The following is a 20,932-nucleotide window of genomic DNA, read 5'->3' as shown; positions in this document are numbered from 1 at the left end:
AATAAAATCAATAAAACATTTTGTATCCATTAAAGCTCTTCACATAACATAGAAATAATACTTCAGTCTTATATAAAGTACTACAGATCTTACCTGCTAAGAGATATATTCCTTTTGAGCAGTCCTGCTGTCCTTTTGCAGAAAAATCTCCTCCCATTGTCTGTAAACAAGCCATGAGGTCAACCCTTCAGTGTGGAATACCAAGCTTCAAAGCTGAGTTGACATTTCAAAAGCTTCATACAGAAGATACTTTATTTCTATCTCTCCAATACACAGAAAATCACAATATCATTTCGTTTCTTTGACATCCAGATATTAAATGCAGTTACCACTACTCTTCTCCAGTTTTGTGGAAATCAAAATTACAGTTTCCATACCCTCTCTAAATAGCATGTAGGCCGTGACTCACATGTGTTTTTCCACTGCCTGTCTGCCCATACGCAAAACAAGTAGCCATCCCTCCCTCAAATATACACTCCACCAGGGGCTTGGCTGTGTACCTGTAGACAGAACGATCTCCATCAGTCTTCATAACAGACATGTCAACCCCATACTGACTCAATTCCAGGGTTAGGGGTCTCAGGTTAATAATATAGTTAGAAGAAAGCAATCACCATAAAAATGTCATACTGGATGTTTTTCACAATCATACAGCTTTTGCATTGCACTGCAAATCAAACATTTCTCAAAATCTGTAAACTTTACCAAGTCAATTCCCTATACTACGCTCTTGGGTGAGACAAAATAAATCATGTTTTGACAGATTTTGAAATCAGTAAACAGTAAATCCCTTTATCACATTAGCAACATGGAGCAAACTACAATAACAATTCCATCATGGTAAATGGTGATGAAAGAACATTTTAATTTACATACACAATACACAAACTTACATCATCAGTCTTAGGGATCTTTATAATTATGTTCAGTTTTGTCAGTAACATACACATAAATGTGTCACCACGGACCATGGATGAGAATAAATTGATTTCTCTCTTTCAAAAGTGCTTTTTTCCTCCCTTTCCTTGCATTCTAACGATAAACATTTTAAAACAAGACATTAATAAAAAGACCTTGCATTATGCCGCAATCAGAACTATTGCAGTTATTTCTCAGCTACATCAGGACTTATCATTAGGGTTGATATGTTATGTTGATGTTATCATTTGACCTCCTTTCTAGCTTGCACAGACCTGTAGACCATTTCGTTGGTGACTGAATCATCGAAGGCGTAGTCAAATCGGAATGACTGGTTTTCCAGGTACTTGGTGAGGTCCACCTTGAGCTTTGGTTCATGGACGATGGTGTTCTCCTTGTTTGGAATGGTGACGACATCCACCTCCTTCCTCGCCGTCTCTGCAGGGACATGAACAAATACAGTTTAAGAGGTCAAAACCCTGTACTACACCTGGATTATCAAAATTTGTGGCAAGAATGCAGTTAGCTAATACCTTCCATCATTTTGCTAAGGGGCGTGTGTTTGGTTCCATGTCTAGTATCGGTTGTTCAGGAGCGAATTTCAGATTTCAGCTGTCTTCCTATGTCAACAGCCCCCTCATGGAATGAATTAATGACTTACTTTGATCTTCAATTTTAACGTTTAGTTATATACTATTCATATGCAAGAATTGAGATACATTTTCTGCTTATTTGAGTGTCATCCCACTTCTTATGTTTATTCCACTAAATATGTCGCTGTGTGCAGGAATATTAGTAGCATCACACAAATATGGCTGACACTGTGTGCAATGCCGATAGTTTGCAAATAAGATCACTATATCAGAAGGATGCCTGAAATTGGTCTAAGCCAATCAAACAAATCCGTTCACATCTCACATACCTTTCTTCGTTAGAGGTCGCTTCCTGACACATACACTGATTTGGTGGCTCTCAATGGGGTCAGAAGATGTGATTGGTCGATACTCAAGGTTACCTCGATAGTTACTGGAAGAACAAGGTATATTAGAGTGAGTGAGTGAGTTGAGTTTTACGCTGCACTCAGCAATATTCCAGCTATATGGCAGCGGTCTGTAAATAATCGAATCTGGACCAGACAATCCAGTGATCAACAGCATGAACATCAATCTGCGCAATTGGGAACCGATGACATGTGTCAACCAAGTCAGCGAGCCTGACCAACCGATCCTGTTAGTCGCCTCTTATGACAAGCATAGTCGCCTTTTGTGGCAAGCATGGGTTGCTGAAGACCTATTCTATCCCGGATCTTCACGGATCAGGTATATTAGAAGGCGTGTGGGAAAAATTAATGACTTCTGTCATTTATTCAACTTCAGATACACACAGTTGTGCCACAGGTCCTCGTGTCTTTGCGAGGATTAAAGCTTTTGAAAAAATATATAAAATTTGAGATGACCCCCAACTCGAAATGCCTCACATAATACATTATGACAAGGCCGGACACTTCGGTGTACCCCACCCGCCTGCTTTGCCGATCACTATGCTACCATTGCATGCAATCGATTAAAACTTAATGTAAACCTCAGGACAAAATGGGGGTGTGGTCGAAGCAAGCCCTCTGATTGGTCAACGCTTGCAAATCTGCACATTCTTTTTGTATTCGCTGGATTTTTTCCTTTCATCGACTGCTTAATGTAAGAATATTTTTCGAGCAATGACTTCTCAAAAGAAAGTATCAGTTGTAAATGTCACCTTAACAAGCATCAACCAACCAGAGGGCTTGCTTCGACCACACACCCACTTTGTCCGGACATATCGTCATCCATTTGTGTCAAGATCGTTTAGTTGAGGGTCAAAATCGGGTTTCAATCGACTTGCAGAAATAACAATAAAGAATTGGTAGGTGTCATTAGTGGTGATCGATAAGCCAATCACATGATTATGTTTACATTAAGTTTTAATCGATTGCATGCGATGGTAGCGTAGCGATCGGAAAGGCAGTCGGGTGGGGTACACCGAAGTGTCCGGCCTTGTCACAATGTATTGTACTGTGAAGCATTTCTAGTCGGGGTCATCTCAAAAAATTATTTTGCTTAATCTTCTTTCTTCGCAAAGACACGAGGGCCTGTGAGTTGTGCCCCCAAAATGTCATGTGAATGGAATGGCCTGTAAATTGGTATATATATATATGAGTGTTTTTTGTCTTTTCACTACATAAGTACCATTGGACAGCAGAAAAATTTTGGGTTGATCAGATAGTCAAGGCCACATCATATTTCAGGCCTGATGTCAGGTGATTGACAGTGTAAGCATCGATCCATACCGTCAACATTTGTTCCCATCAAGTCACAAATGTGGGTATAATGCATACTTATCTGCAATTATTTAGACTGTTCAAGAAACCGATCACAAGTCTATAACTGAAACAGATTTTAAACCCTGAGGCAAATGGAAAACTTAATACACATTCAGGAAGGCCGTAGATATGGTTTTAACGTCAAACTGTGTTTTTTCATTTTGTGTCAATTACATCGAAAATAACAAGTTACATCCTGTAACAAATTTGAAATAATACTACTGAATACTGAGGACCTATTCATGTAACTCTACTAAATGATACCTACTTGATCATTGCATTAAAAGCCCAGTTTGGGTCCGAAGTGTCGTAATTCTTCTCGTTGACCTCCTTGATTGCCTGCTGTGCTGCTCGTCTGTCTTCTCTCCGCTTCTGTATCATCTCCACCTCCTTCACACAGTTGGACTTCCGCCGTCCTGTCACAAAACATCACAGCTTGAAACAAGTTCAGAGTAGACCTTGCAAGATTGTTGGCTATTGAAAGCTGACGATTGTCCTCAGTTTTCAGTGTTTCCAATTATCCTGATGGCAGCCACAGACAGAATCATTATTTCGAACACTACAAGCAATACTTGGTCATAGGCTGTATAGTAGGGCTGGTAACAAACGTACTCCTGGACCCACTGTTTGCCTCATGATACATTGTTTTGTGACAGTAACGACAAAACTCAATGGGTGCACTTCAGATCGCTAGTTTTGGGTAGGGTTGGGTCAGGTAATAGGTTGCCGAGAACCTGGTTTTTTAATTTCCTCCCAGTCCTACTATGTGGTAAACAGGTGAACAGGTGTCTGCACTTTACAACAAAGGTAGACGCAACATGTTGGAAAAAGAATAAATTTTCTGCACACTACACAAGTCACAGTGAACAACAGCACAGGAGGAACTGACTGTAGTGTTTGTGCTTCTTGTCCGGTATGGTCCGGCTTATACTATATTCTCCGGCTATTAAAGAGAACGGAAATGTATCTGCACATGAGCAGCCTGAATGAGCAGACAAGTTAAGTGCGGGAGCGTTGAACGCGTGTTGTTTTGTTGAACATAACAGCCTTAAATGGGAGCGCACTGAGTGGTAACACCATACTGACCAGATGGACTGAAGGTGAAAACATTGAGGCAAAAACATCTACATCCGTAACTTTCCCTACTGGATCCACCAATGTGTTAGAGTAAGAGTATAAGGACAGACGCTATCAAAATTTTGAATAACAAAACAAGGACAGATTGAGAGTTATGTCCAACATCTGAGGAACCTTTTCTGAACGCCTGTAGACTTGCACCTAACTGATGCTTCTGGTCTTACTACCAACTTACCACCAAATCCAGATCAGATAAATTAAAAAATAGAATTAAAGAAAAAATATCTAAAACAATTCTAACCATAACGTAGGAAATCCTACAGAAAAGGCCTTGAAAGTGATATAGGAACTGGTGAACCACTCCAATGAGACATGGTATGGCACAGACATACAAAGATCATAAAGAGAGCAATCCTCATATCTGACCCACGACAAGTGGATTGTGGTACACAAAGTCGTCCTCCCATGCCCTAGAAACCTTATTCCCAAAGAGAACAAAGTGCTTTGACAGCATATTTTATAATATCAGCAAAGCATGTTGTGAGTGTTGCAGAAGTGTTTCAGAGTCTGCTGAACAGTTTAACAGGTATAGTGTTCACTGATGGCTACACCACAGGAAACTGACCCCCGAGTTTCTTTCCATCATCCTTGCCCTCCTGCACTGGTATGGAGTGGTCCACCTTCCCGTTCTGGGCAGCTGCCGGACGTGCTGCATAGCTGGGACGAGACCGTGCAGACGACACTGGAACACCATCAATAAACACTGCATTTTTTTATTGACCAGACCAGCTGTTTGTACAAAATATAAAGTCTCCCACTTTTATACATTGTCAAACATTTCATTTCTGTGAGTGGGTGATCTGAGGTGTTGTACAGTAATAATTTTCTTTGCTTTCTTATACTTATTGATAAAGAAAACACATTACATAAAATAATCAGTAGATAATCAAATGTTAAAAACTAATTCTAACATACTTGTCTGAAGTACACCTTTACCACCAAGTCTATTGTTTAATTGTAAAATATAACCACACAGTCTCTTGGTACAAAAAAGGTTTTCTTTTTAAAAAAACAAGCTGACTTGCCGACTCTATTAAAATCGGATTTTCCCACAGCCATGAAATCACAATATATCTATTATCATTGCTACAGAATATCACACCAGAGTGGACATTATGTTTTATGCCTGAATATAAAGTAAGTGAATATGGTTTTACGCCGCTTTTAGCAATATTCCAGCGATATCACGGCGGGAGACACCAGAAATGGGCTTCACACATTGTACCCATGTGGGGAATCAAACCTAGGTCTTCGGCACGACGTTTACGCTTTAACCACTAAGCTACCTCACCACCCCAGCTGAATATAAACAGCATCCAAACAAACAATTTTGGAACTGCCCATCATAAAGCACAATCAAAAAAATTCTTTGCAGGCCAATGTTGTTAACACGTCACCTTTATTCGATGATCTTGCATTGTCGCGGTCGCCAGTTCCACCCAAGGATTTGTTACTCTGAAAAATCATCAATATAAAACATTACAAATCATTCTAGTTCCACTGTAAAAAAAACTCACTTATTTTCTATATAATATCTCCATTCCATTTTGATATACACCCTGTAACCAATTGCCAGCACAGGCTTCATTTCAGAAGTGATGCCATTCACATCTCTTACCACTAACTTAGTACAGACTTTCTCCAGCTCATGGACACAATGAAAGTCCCCAAAACAATTAAAGAGTTTTTCGGCATAAGTGCCTTAAGTCGGAGGGCAATACTAAATAAATTATTCTGCTAAAAAGAAGATTCTCTGATTCTAATCTAAGATAAGGAGGTCGATTCTAATGCTGGATGGAAATTTCAAGTTAATTTCCTCAACAAGTTTCTTGTTAAACACCATAATTGGCAATATTTCAGCTGTTTCACACCGGTTTGTACAAATGCCTGTCTGGAACAGACAATCCAATATTTGACTTCATGATCTCTGATTACACAACTACAACGCTTGCTCCTGTTCCACGTTATAGCTAGGATAGTGCAGTAGAAGACAACTTAAGTACATATTGATCCACACTTGATTTGCAACGTCATGTCAATTGAAGGAAGTTTATGGTGGCAAATTGGTCACATGTATATATAACAGAATGAAGACTGACTACAGGATAATTGTGCAGTCTGCACTGTATACTGCATGAGTTGAACACAAAAGGCAAACAATTCAGTTTCAAACCACAGAGGCATATGTTAATTGTCCATTCTGAAATACCTTTAACACAAACACATTAAAATGTTGTGGCTTAAACATGGCGACTGAATAATTTTCCATATATGTTAATAATTAACAGCTCTTTCTATTAACAAAAAATTACCTTTTCATCAAAAATTATCAAATTGTCACAAACATGCCAAACGACAAGTATATGTGAAGTCATTAATATCAGAACCACAGCAAATGCTAATTGCAATTTCACAACAATTTGGAATAACAACATATACATTTGAAATATACACTACTCAATGACAGACTGAAAAGGCTTTGAAAACTTTTGAAATACGATTTCATTAGGATTGTAATTAAAGCCTAACAATGCAATAATGCAAAATATATACCGGTAACATACTTCTCAAAAGTTAAAGAACACCCAATTCTTTCATATTACTCGCACGACAGATTAACTTTAGCAACATGAAAGAACTGGATGTAATTAACTCCGCATGAACAGTACACTCACTGAAAGTGAAATCAACATGAAACAGATTCTAAAATACGCACCACAACGGAACTACGCATGCTGCTGCAAAAAAAGACTTTTACACGAACTACATATGACTTTACCACATTGCCCATTCCAAGGCTTGGACCCCATCATTCCGTGCAATCTATTCCCACTACACATGTTTAAATCCATCATACACCCATTCCTAAAGCTGCACCTAAAGTCACTCATGATAGTATTGTGGTGCAAGGCGACACAACAAAAAGGTGGTGAAACAATCAATATGCTCATGCAAGCACAACCTTTGTTATTGTTTCACTGAAACAACTTGTCCAAAGACATTAATTATTGACTCCATTATGTCTTTGGACGGGTGTTGCCCTTATCATAAACATCGCATGCGGCCTTGTCGTTATATATGAGACACCACAAAAACAAAGTTGCATATGGATTGTGTTGCTTGGGTTACTATTTTTCTAACCATGTACATAGAAACATGTGTTTATAGTGTGTGTGATCATGATGACGACATACTTAAATTAAGTCAATAAAAGTACAGAAAATCACCACTTAAAGACCAGGGTCCCTTCTAGTGTTGGGTATTGGTTAAAATCTCATAATTGATGATTGGTTCATTACTACCGATCAATCATCGAAAATAGTTGGTTAGCGTCATGAAATGAAATTTGTTAATGCACATTAAAATAAGGGGGGAAAAATGTAGTTCTTCTGGGGTTTTTGGCAAAATTTCACATCTTTAAAGGATGACTAGTATGTTAGGAACATAAATTTCTTGGAATCTTTAAGATAAATTCAAACATGACTTGAAACGAGCTTGTAGTGCATTACGAAATGCAACAGACAAAACCAAACATGTGAAAAATATTGTTAATGAAAAAACAAGTGTTCCAGAATTGTTTGTGTTCGATTATGAGAAATTATGATCGATTGTTTGGTCGTTTAGTCACTACAACCAATCTTCAATTATTTCAATTAATCGGACCACCACTAGTCCCTTTCGCAAAGTATCTTAGCGCAATGGTGATCACAACTCCAATACCGTAACACTTATTCATGATTGTCATGGAGGTAACATGACTTTGTACAGGGCCCTGCTCACCCATGAGTATGTCTTAAAAAAATTGAAAACTGTCGGTCTACCATCCACTCAACTATATATCATAAAAGCAATAATAAAATGAAGAGAAGTTAAAAAAATAAATACCTTCAACAAATTGTTTCTTACAAACCAGCCTATAAGGCCAGACCAAATTTATAAATTAATATTTTTTCATTATAAGCATGTAAAATCTTGGGTATATCATAAAAAAATTCATTGTAACAGGGCCATAATCGCATTTGTAGAAATTTACCTTGTGTTGCCTTGACAAGATTTTCAAGAAGTTTAATTAATATTCTTTCAATTTAACACTTGCCTCTTAGAATACTTACCACCAAAATCAATAAAACAAGACTGCAGCATAAGAGAAAGTTCTTTGACCAAATTTAACTGTTGTGACTTTAGGAATACACAGAAGATTATGTTTCTCGGAGCAACATAGCAACATAGATACATATACCTTTACTTGCGGTATAAGTAAGTACCGCCATCATAAAAGACATCAGGGAATATTCCTTCTGACAAAACAAATCAATCCTATCGATGCCAGTGTTTGTCATGAATCAATCCCGTCAAGTGAACATGAAAAGGATGGCTGGAACATGTGATGAAGACAGTCCATGCAAGACCACATCCACAAATGAACTCAACTAAACAAAAGGGGATGAACTGGAGATGGGGAGTGTCTCGGCAAGCAGGAGGATGGGCAATGGGTGATGGGCCGCTGCCACGAATAAACTCCCCCAACACCAACAGCAAAGCTCCATTCCTCATTCACTTTCTACTGGACTAGATTCATCTTGGATGTAGATAATAGGAACATTGTCTTTAGGAAAACAGTCTCGGATGTCAAAGGGATATTAGTATTAATTCTTGGATTCACTTGGTAATAGGGCTGTGACGATTCATCATGATATGTATCTTTGTATAAATGTTGCGATACAAACATGGCAAGCAGTATGATATAAGAAACCAGAATTACATTTTATTTCCATTCCAAATAATATGCCATTCTTATCACGGCGGATATTTGGAATGACACATGATCATAAAAGACGTAATTTATGACACAAAACTCTTATTGTTGCAGAGTCAATTGTTCCAGCCCTATTTTGTGGGGGGGAGCAAGTCAACATTCAGCATTGCCGCAATAACAGTGTTTCTAGCAATTATTCCATGTTCCCAATTTCAAAATACTTATGGCTGATTTCCCACAGAACCAACAACTCAAAATCTTTACTTTTATTAAAAGTGAATACGTGTTGGGCCATAACTTCTTTTACCTCAAGGTTGAACTGAGAGACAGGTAGAAATTCCCATATACATAATTTTTCTACTGGTCAAAAACATAGCACCAAAACAAAAAAATTATGAAGTTTTCCTTTGTATTTGCATCTAATTCATACCCACATTTTTAAAAATTAGATACAACCAATCATTCATCCATACAGAACCACTGAGAGTATTATATGTGACATTTGTCTTTGCACCTTTTGGAAGCTAGCATATTCATCTATTTCCCTAATCTGTAAATTAAACGCACAACTATGTTTATAACCAGAAATCACCAAGAGGCGGTAATGCTGATGTTGCATATTGATTTCATTTACTGCTTGAGTTTATCACATTTGTCCTGTATCTACATCCATGGAGGCATGCACTACCCAGACATGTGGAAACTGCCAACCAAGTAGTGATGGCGTGATGCAGGGCAACGCTACCTTGGCTCCCAGCCGCGAGATCTTACTGGGCTGAGCAAGGCGGGAGCTAGCAGTGGGGGGCAGCCCCTGCTGGGCCTGGGGGTCCTGCTCAGCATTATTGTTATCACTAGTACTAGGTTCATCTTCATCCTCGTCCTCATCATCAGGATCCTGGTCAGGTTCTTCTTCGGGGTCTTCCTGGGAGTTACAATTTACATTAAACCTTTCTACTGGAAGTATGTTCATGAAACCTTTGTACTTCACAGTTACCATTAAACTAAGTCTATCAACAATGTTTATTGAACCTTTCTACTGTTTCAGTTTGATTGAAACTTTACCTTTGAATCTGGAAAGAAAGACCACTCCATTGTCTACTCCGAGGGAACTATCAAAGGTTTGACAATATAGGGTCAATAGGGAGACGTTACCCCCAACCGTGAACCAACCTCAACCAAAATATCAGAGGTCACATATCAAGCATTCTCTTTCCACAGAGGTTACTCGAGGCATATCTTCTCAACTGTTCTAATTCGGCCCTTTTATGGTGAGGGTGTTCAGGATTTGTGATTGGTTGCAATCAGATTTAGTTTCAGACAGCGACATTGTTTCACAAGTGATCATTCACAAAGTCTGGGTAATTTCCATGTGCTTTGGTAAAACTAGAACATCTTCGCCTGCACGATGCGTAAACGTTTCTTCTAGACAGAACTTAGTCATGTATTGGTGGATGAATGACGTCTCCATCGCCCTTGTTGACAACGGACAAGCTAGCCATTAAATGTTTTGTGTGTCACATCAACAAAAACATCTTGTCGATTGATTCCTGTACTCTGTATTGCTAGTTTCTGATTTTCAGTTAAACATGAAAAACCGAATCTATTCTTCGCATGTTGATCAACTAACTCCATGGTGGCCGCCATATTGGATCTAAGTCAATGTAACACGTGTTCTGATTGGATAGAAAGAAGGGGGATAATTCATGTTGCAATTTTTTGCCGCTAGGGAATTTTACAAGAAGCAGGAAATATGGCCATATTAGAACAGAGGTAAGTGGGAAGAAATGACTTGAGTAATCTCTGTGGGAAGAAATGCATATCATGAGGACATGCAGAAATTACACATTTGATGCAGTTCTCTGATAGTGACAACATTTCACTGGAGCTGTGATTAGACATAACAAGACATATCAAACTTTAAAACTATCTTCAGACCCTTAGTAAATTCACCCAGGTCCACAATTGTGACCATGCAATCCGCATAAAGCTTCTTTTCACCAGCAACTGACCCTGAGGACTATTTTATCCCAAACCTGACGCTCCTCCCCTATCAAACTCCAGACATAAGCAGGGGAACAATGCATTAAATGATGCAATCATCTGTCTCAAGAGTCAGCTGTATACACTCAATAGTTATTATGTCCTTAAACATTCATTTTGCACTTGTTCTATTTATCATACATACTCTGTGAGAAAACAAATATAATGGTCATAAATCAAACTTAATGACACAGTATTATTACCAGATAATAACACAATTATTCTCTATAGCCCCTCGAGCCTGTATTGTCCTTGGTCCCCATTCTCCTACTCTCCTTGTTAACAAGGGCCCACTTGTTCCACAGGATTTTTGCATTATGACTCTCTTAGAGGTTGGGAGTTACAATCATCAAAGCGCAAACATCCCATTTGTGCAAGTGGGCCCAGATCCTTATTTCCCTTGTTAATCAGCTCCTTATTCCAATACTCTCTATATTATTCAGCCACTTATTTCATACTTCTAAATGTTATTTTAAATGTTAATTACCATGACCAGCCCCTTATTCTCTAACTCCCAATGCTAATTTCTCAACTAATGACAGCACCTAATTTGCTTTTGACAGGGACATAACTTGTTAAACCATCATGTACTTGGATAAAACTACAAAGCAGAGCAATACTTTGGAACTACTAACAGTAACAGTACCACTACCCGTATTCATTTCTAGAAACAAGAAAAGATAGACCAAATGAACAATTCCTTTCTGAAACAAACTCTGGACTACTGTCAAATTAATACTGACGACTAATGGCAATTTTACTTGATAGTCATGGTCTTATGCAACTATACAATATTTTCAACATCTATCACAGTATTTTCCACATTTCCACATCACAGTATTTTCCATATCTATCAGAGTTGGTTGGGTTGTTTAATGCTGCACTCAGCAGTATTTCAGCTATACGGCAGCGGTCTATAAATAATCGAGTCTGGACCAGACAATCCAGTGATCAACAGCATGAGCATCAATCTACACAATTGGGATACAATGACATTATCATATGTCAACCAAGTCAACGAGCATTACACCCGATCCTGTTAGTCGCTTCTTATGACAAGCATGGGTTGCAAAGGAAAATTTCTAACCCAGATCTTCACAGGTCTATCTATAGGTGTAATTAAGTCCTTGTTCGTAACATAGCAACAGCTGGACCAGGCAAACTAGAGATTGGAATTATGTGCAGAGATCCACACCAACATCAGGGTACAATGACACACAATCTATCAAGTGAAACTGTAAATCATGAGTCATGTTGTGCCGCAGTTAGTGTCAATTCCGAACGACAGGAAACAAAAGATTGACAGTGCATACAACACAAAAACAGAATGCCTTCATTGGGAAAGACAGCATCAAACTTCAACTTCATGATATGTATGACCACTACTGTTGGGGACCGATCTTATCCTCAATAACTGGTCAATATTGGTTTGCTCCAACTGGTCATCCATTAACTATAATTGATTATCAGCGCATCACTAACCACCAAAGATAGGTGTTAACGTAAATGTTGCATAAATGACAACTAGAGGGATCAAGATGGAAAAGAAAACAAATAGCTCTTGTCCAAACTCAGGCAAAGACTTTTGAGAAAATGGTGCGAATGGGTGGGTTTTTCTTTTTCAAAGGAAAATGAAAAATTGTCTTACCCAGGTGCCACCATTTAGGTTTTTCTGTTTCAAAACAAACAAAATGCTCAGATGTGGGAGAATTGATTCAGTCGTGGTTAAAACAAATTCTATCTAACGAGCCATATTTGGACATTTTTAATTGTCTGTCTTTCTTAAATGAAGACCTATGTAACGATATGGTGCAATAGTAATGATGGTACTAAACCGTAGAATTATACCAAAAAATCACTACCAGAGAACTACTGGAGAAATAAACACATTACATGAATGTATCTACACAATAACATGAAGTATTCGCAAAACTACAAATTATTTGTCATTTAGTTTTTGCTACCTCAAAAAAAACATAAGAAAAAGATACCACAATCAGCTTTTATAACATAACTTAAATAAACAAATATCCCCTTTGGATGCTGATATGCTATGCCATGGTTACCATGGTTACACTTTTATCAATACTGAAGATTTATGAACATGGCCATATGTTTTAAGCCATAAATGTCTTCATTCTGGCAAACATCCATACAATGTAAACACATGAATATTGAGGTCTTTTATGTTCTTATTAAAATGCTTGACATGACCTGAAGAAACATCAATTACTACATCCTCGATAATCTCCAAGGTGTACGTTCCGATAAATCTCCACTAGTATCCTGTACTAGTACTAGTACATTAGCCAATCAGATGAGTCGCTTCAACCGAGCTTCCCAGTGTCAACAAAGATAGCGACCGCAGCTGCGAAAGTTTGCCGCTGTGCGACTCAGATTTAGGGAAAAAATCATACAGACAAATTGACAGGTCTGAAACCTTCAAAAAATATAGGCAAGAACTCCTTCTCCCTCTTTCAGAGTACCTCTGCAACAATTGTGTTGCGAAGTTTAATCGGTTAGATAAAAGAAGCAAAAGTGAGTTATGAAAAAAGCCATGTGATTGGTACGCTCAACTGTAGATGCATCCAGGGTACTAGTGGAGATTTATCGGAACATATACCCTGGAGATAATAGAGGATGATGGATATGTTAATGTTATGTAAACTTACTTTCACAGACTGAGATTCCCTTGGCTTTGGCGCACTTGTGACAACGTGCGGATTTAAGGCAAAGATTGCTTCCACTTCAATCTGAAATCACACAAGACATTTATCAATTTCTTTAATAATTTACTAAATAGTATAAATATTTTTCAGCGTTATCAATATCAACTGCACCTATTAATAAGAACTAGAAAATGTGGGTGGCCCTTATAGCCTTTAAAAATCAGCATAATTTAAGAGTAAAGTTTTCACAAAGCTGCTTACCTTGCACAGTATAAATTAGAGTAAAGAACACCTTGTAGCTATTTCACAAAGCAATCATAGCAATATGACAGCCATAAGTCACTTATACAATCAGCTCAGAGCTAAGACTGACTGAGTTTGGTTTTACGCCGCTTTTAGCAGTATTCCAGCAATATCACGGCGGGGGGCACCAGAAATGGGCTTCACTCATTGTACCCATGTGGGGATTCGAACCCGGGTCTTCGGCGTGACGAGCCAACGCTTTAACCACTAGACTACCCCACCACCCTCAGAGCTAAGATCACTTTGTAGAACAGACTCCAGATTACAACAAGTTCAAGACCTTGTCTTTGTGCTAAAATTGCTTGTGTAATCCACAGATATTTCAGAATGAAAATGCAATTCAAGATAACCAATATCCAAAAGGCCTTGAGAAAGCTGGTCAGAACTTACACAACACAAGTCGCATGTACGTTACTACAAACTAGTACAAAGCCATTTTTTAAAACATATTTCGCCTTGAAATTTTAAGAAATGAAATATTTGTAAAATGCAGTGTCTATAAGCGAGCACTATAACATACAAGTTGTGTAAACAAGGTAAAAAACAGACATTAAAATTTTATCCCGTACCTCTTTTCCCTTTGTTTCTCCTTTCTCAAACCATTCAACAGTAACACTGCGGGACTCGAGATTCACCCCGCTTATCACTGCAGAGTGAATACGCCCTGCAGAGAACAACAGCATTACATCAGGAAGTGTAAAGGTTGACTGAATGAAACTAAACACAATAATCACTGTAAAATAAATCAAAATGACAAACAAAACTTGGAACAATTTAGACACGGTACAAGGTACAACATATTTACCTCAGTGTCTGTGTGCTTCGTGAGTATAGTTAAGCATTATTCAGCATTACCATGGTTAGAGGCACCAGAAATATGGTTCAGACACCACCAATGTTTGGAATCAAACCCAGGCCACCGCTGCTTGTCTGCTTTGGGGGCCTAGTGGTAAAAGCGTTCGCTTGTCTCGTCAAGACCCAGGTTTGATTCCCCACATAGGTACATTTCTGGTGTCCTCCGCCTTGATATTGCTTGAATATTGCTAAAAACGGTGCAGAACTAAACTCACTCACTCAGAGTTTACTTTGTATCATAATGCATAACATGTTTTAGATCAATCTAACAGCTGCATGAAATGGCTTATTACAGTATCAGCATGATCAGTGATACACGATTTACTACTGATCAAAGTGTAAACACTTGGGCCACAGGGATTGGAGACATAAGTCAAGTTTACATATACTTTGAACAGTCTCCCTAGGCATCCAGCTACTACACGTCTACTAGGCAGTGTTTGCATTGTGTCATTTACAGAAGGGTATTGTCCAGCTTGATCCTCTATGTCAGTCGATTTATCCCTTGTTCGGGTATTGTAAGGCAATGGAATTTAGGTCACATACTCCCAGCTGTTGCATTCTTACAGGGAGATGAATGACTTATATACCACAGATGATAGATTGTAAGTTAATGAACAGACATTTCAGAAGATGCAATAATGAATTTTGTACATGAGGAACAGCAAACATAAACTGGGTCATTGAACCTTCATTTGAAAAACAGCAGTGTTTCAATAAGACTTGGAGCATAATTCACTGATATAAATAGAACTTCATTTGGTCAGTCCAGCAAGTCTTTGTATATGACTCGAATCAGAAATCATGGAAATTGTTGTTTGATATCACAAACCATACATATCCTGATATGAAGTTGATTCTTATAAATACTGACTTCCAGAAACAATTAATTCGAGAAAACAATGGAATTATGGATTGTCTGTCCCAAGTATTCTTTTTCTAAAAGTGTCAATGATTCAGTCATAATTCGATGGCGAGGGTAATGAAATGTTCAAATCTTGCTTATGGTGTTTAACAATAACAGTTCCTGGGTACTATCATAACAGAGTGGAGATAGCAGGATATACCAGACAAAAAAACCTGCATCCTGTACATATAGTTATGTAAAACATGCAGAAATATCCACCTGGAATGAGGTAATGTTTAGGAATGAAAACTAACTGCTATTACATCATGTGTTCATAATTAGTTTCCACTTAAAATGTATCTTTAAACAATACAACACACTCAAAGCAGCTTCACAGTCTTCTAAGGTGAGCTCAGTGTTCATGAATAGCGCCTGACCCTCTGACAAATCCGGCAGATTCGCCTACGGTCAGACAGAAGTCTACAACCCGCCGGCCCCAGTGTCTGACTGTATATTTCACAATGACTTTGACTGAAGTTGTTATATGTGACATGTGACACTTATTTTCCATTTATAAATCTTATGTTTGTTAATAATTTCAATTCCAATTATGAGAAATGTTAAATCTGAAATGTGTGTTTAATTTTATTTTATTGGTCCTGTGAATTTTGAATGGGTCAGACACACAACTGAAACTTACAGGACCCAATGTCCTGTTACTTTGAAACACCATTCGTGAACACTCGGTGAGCTCTTGCCGATTCGTTTCAGTTCAGAACTCAATACCTTGATTTTAACCAACAGAATGCATAACAACATGATCTGTGGTTGAGAACTGTGTATTCAGTTTCTAACATTTCTTTGGGATACCAACTACGTCACATCAGACCCTTATTTTTTAGGCCCCTCCAAGTAACACCTTAGGTTCCCTCGTCCACAAAACTAACTACCGAAAATGGTTCTCTTAACGATCACAGCACTGCGTGTAAACGTGTAAATGCATTCAATTGTCACCTCTGATTATCATATCAATAGAGTCCTAAGCTGTACATGCACACACATATCAGTTCCCCATACATGTTGGAGAATAGGCTATTCATTGAAAGCTGATCTTCTGCAGTACTGCTGGACATGGGCCAAACAGCTGTTCGAAAGTCGCACATTCTACAGTGTTTCAGAGTGTTCAGATCAGTTCAAATTATCGGGATATTGTGAGTATGGTTTTATGCCACTTTTGGCAATATTCCAGCAATATCATAGTGGGGTACACCAGAAATGGGTTTCAACTTTCACACACTGTACCCAAATGAGAAATTGAACCCTGGCCTTTGGCATGACAAGAAACCACTTGTCTCCCACTAGGCTACCTTACTGCCCCACAACCATTGAGAAGACATGGTCATTTCTCCATTGTATAAATCTTATGGGAAAGCTGAGGGAAGCATCCACCTCTTTATATCACATGCATAACTTCCAGTCAGTAATGGTTTGTCAACTGGGATTGATCAGTATCTGGGACTTCAAACTGAGTGCACTGACTTTCAGAGGTGAGGTGAAATTGGGTTTAACGTCGTGCTTGAGAATATTTCGCTCATATGACGACGTGCGTGCGTGTGTATGTGCATGTGCGGCTGCATGCACTAGCCCAGACTGAAGCTGGTTTTATAGTGCTAGCTCACTGAGATACCATGCCGCAGTGAAGCATGAATACCCCACTCAGACACATTATAATGACTCCGAGCCGATCAGTCCTTGTTGTACCCATTAATGCCGAGCTTCAGGCAGGGACCAACAAGTACCATATTTTAACGTCTTTTGGTATGACGCGGTCGGGGATCGAACCCACGACCTTCCGCTCTCCGGGCGGACGCCACTGACTTTCAGAGGTATAACATGATGACCATGATCATGATGATAGCATTGCACTCAGCACAATATTGTAAAACAGTCTGCAAAAGTTATTTGTGAATTTTTGTATAAATAGTTATGTAAATCTACAATTGTTATTTTGGACCAGTGAAATACAGACAGGACCACTAATTATTATCCACTCACTGGTCATGTGGTCTAGTGGGACATTTTGAAAGGTTTCTTTCCATGTAAAAGGAAGCCTATTCCTCATCATGTTCATTATTGGTCATGTTATCAGTGAAATACAAGTCATATCGACCAATTCATCACATTAATTCTAACTGTATTAACACGAATTGGAAATTTTTACTGATGTTTGCTGCAGACTAAGGCCTGATTATCAGCCTCTGAGCAAGTCCAGAAAATTCATGGCATCATACTGTTCGAATTCAGAGCAATAACGCTGGAGCTTGGTTTGGCTCCATAAACGCATAACAAAATTATCCAGAATTGATACTCTCAACAAACGCTATATCTTTCAAAACAAGATGGAAAATTAATTAGTTATCCTCTCTCCTGATAAATCAAAGGGCTGGGCTCAGACAAAATTGCATGATCAATAGGATCTGGGCATACCTTTGGGATCCTACTCTGCATACTGGTGCATGAGAGACTGGGTCACCAACAGAAGCAAACAGGAAGGATTCAAACTCTACAAATGTCCAAAGCAACAGGTTCCAAAAGAAAGAAAATTAAACCTGCTTATAGCAGTACACTGTATTGTTGGGTTATGCTACATTTTGTCTTTGATGGAAGGTTTTCTACACATCGTACACAAATAGTTTAACAGCAGTATAATTTTTAACTTTTTGCCCCATGATAATAATTCTCTACCATGTTATCGTTACAAAGTTAAGTGAGCTTAGTGTCATAAGTACCAAAAGAAGACGCGTGCTGAAAAGAAACAGATTTTGCTATGGACATGGCAAAAGGACATGGTGATTTTTTCAATTCATGTTGAATTTGGTAGTATATTTCATTATCAGCAATAAAAAAAAAATTAAAACTGTCTGGCAACGGCCTGAAACAATAACATAAAACTATGAAGCCACAATTTCGTTCAGCAGCGTTAGTGGGCCTTACGTTCCATTTTCAGCATGAAACAGAGACAAGCTGATATAATAAGGCCATGCGTTAGAACTCATTTGAATTCAATTCAAGGTCCATGTATGAATCAGCACTGGCAATGAGGCTAAATGTTTATGTCATGACTGGGTCATGCAAGTTTGACACAACACTGCTGACAATATACACATATATCCATTTTATGGGCCATATATCAAGATAATTTACCGTGACATGCCCCAAAGTTTGATAACATAGCATACTATTCGGTTTATTCGTTTAAATTTTGGGTTAATAATCATCATATTTATGTTAGCAACCCGGTATCATGCGATTGTATTGACATAGAAATGCGACTTCACGCGACTGATTCTCACCGTCAGTGCGTTGAATATCCACATTAACACCAACTTTTAGACCTCCAAGATCCATGTTTTGAAGACAGGGTAAACCAGTTAACTAACACAATGATTAAGACAGATATTAGATTATTTTTCAGTTGATATTTTGTCCATCCCGTGTGTTCATCCGTTGGGATTTTCAAATCAAGCCACTGCGCATGCGTAAGACATATTTCAATTTGGTATTCGTCGATAGACGACTTTATGTTCGTCTGAGGGTCGCCTTAACAATAAAGCGATTACTTCACAGACATATTTGTTTTCCTTCCGAAATTGAAATAATGTCGCTCACACCACAAATTGCCTATTAACGTCAGAACTTTGTGTTAATATAACATTGACTGGACAGAAAGTAAAATGAACCGGCGAAAAGGGCACGGTGATTACGTTCAAGCTGGTGTCATGTGGTAGTTTATTGCTGCTTCAGACTTTACCGTTCTCCCAATGGAAATAAAACGTCACACGTACACAATGTGTGTACTTACATCAGCAGCATGTGTACTTTTACGCAGTGAGGGGTTGTTGTTTTTCTAAAATGACTGCCTTCAACTTGGAGAAGAAAACACTGTTAAAGTTTGAAATAAAAACAAAGAAAAATGATATTTTCACAATGATTAGAAAATCACACAATCGTTTACTGTTTGTAATAAAGACTACTGATCCGATGTATGTGACACAGTTCTTCATTGTTACTCTGTCATAAATCTGAATCCAAAAGGGATATAAAACAAAAATCTTATCAAAATTATTATTAGACCTCTAATTCGGATACAATACCCCGTCGGATGTAACCCAGACAGGTTCACTAAAGTGTTAAAGGTGATTTTTAATTAAATTGATCAACCATTATGATATCCGGGGTTTTTAAATCTCACCACTAAGCATGTTACATTTGGTAGATCGATGTTCATGATGTTGATCACTGGATTGTCTGGTCCAGACTCGATTATTTACAGACCTCCGCCATATAGCCTGGAATATTGCTGCGGTGTTAAACAACACGCCAGCCAACCAACATTTCGAAACGGAAGACAATAATATACTTATGTACTTCACTGTTATATATTTCAATGGTATGGTCAATTTCAAGTTGAAAGCACGCATTGCCTCAGAAATTAGTTTCCGTTAGTGAGTGTTAATACATTTACCAAGTATTACGCACGTCCGTGCGATCATATGAATAGTTCATTGAATATCTGTGCGTAGTCTTAGTGTTAGTCGAACCTTAACTGACTGACTGACTGACTGACTGACTGAGTTTGGTTTTACGCCGCTTTTAGCAATATTCCAGCTACATCACGGCGGGGGAACACCAGAAATGGGCTTCACACATTGTACCCATGTGGGGATTCGAACCCGGCGTGACGAGCCAACGCTTTAACCACTAGGCTACCCCACCGCCCCTCGAAGCTTAACACACACAAGGTGTGGAGATTAGTGGTAGAGTTTCCTCATCAAAGAATTCACATTACATCAAAGGATCGAATTCGAATTTACCACAAGAGTACACAGTGTAAAGTCATCCTTGGCATCACGGATTTTCATAATGCTGGAATACTACTAGACACGCTTAGTCTCTGAATATATATAATTTTAATAGTTCCATTTTTATTGGAAGTGAACCCAGGTGACATGGGAGATTCAGAACCTGAGGAAAGCTAGACTTGCTTCATT

At 38.4% G+C, this 20,932-nt stretch overlaps 1 protein-coding gene across 1 annotated transcript in view; it reads right to left on the bottom strand.

Annotated features, from left to right (window-relative positions):
• LOC124260085 (kinesin-like protein KIF2A) overlaps positions 1–19,401 on the bottom strand; it is a 39,304-nt gene extending 19,903 nt beyond the window's left edge. Inside the window, exons 1-11 of the mRNA XM_046694333.1 lie at positions 19,235–19,401; positions 14,749–14,843; positions 13,880–13,960; positions 9,913–10,089; positions 5,809–5,866; positions 4,977–5,093; positions 3,543–3,690; positions 1,841–1,944; positions 1,194–1,356; positions 410–500; positions 94–160 (exon numbers count right to left, since the gene is read on the bottom strand). Coding sequence (XP_046550289.1) covers positions 94–160; positions 410–500; positions 1,194–1,356; positions 1,841–1,944; positions 3,543–3,690; positions 4,977–5,093; positions 5,809–5,866; positions 9,913–10,089; positions 13,880–13,960; positions 14,749–14,843; positions 19,235–19,289 — 1,156 coding nt within the window. The 5' untranslated portion in view covers positions 19,290–19,401. The remainder of the gene's footprint in view (positions 1–93; positions 161–409; positions 501–1,193; positions 1,357–1,840; positions 1,945–3,542; positions 3,691–4,976; positions 5,094–5,808; positions 5,867–9,912; positions 10,090–13,879; positions 13,961–14,748; positions 14,844–19,234) is intronic.
• Between the last annotated feature and the right edge of the window lie 1,531 nt (positions 19,402–20,932).

This window comes from Haliotis rubra, unplaced genomic scaffold (genome assembly GCF_003918875.1).
Source record: "Haliotis rubra isolate DU_JTF1 unplaced genomic scaffold, ASM391887v1 Scf75, whole genome shotgun sequence".
Classification (NCBI taxonomy): Eukaryota; Metazoa; Mollusca; class Gastropoda; order Lepetellida; family Haliotidae; genus Haliotis; species Haliotis rubra.
Note: the sequence above shows the minus strand (reverse complement) of the source record. Positions and strands in the feature narration are given on the sequence as shown.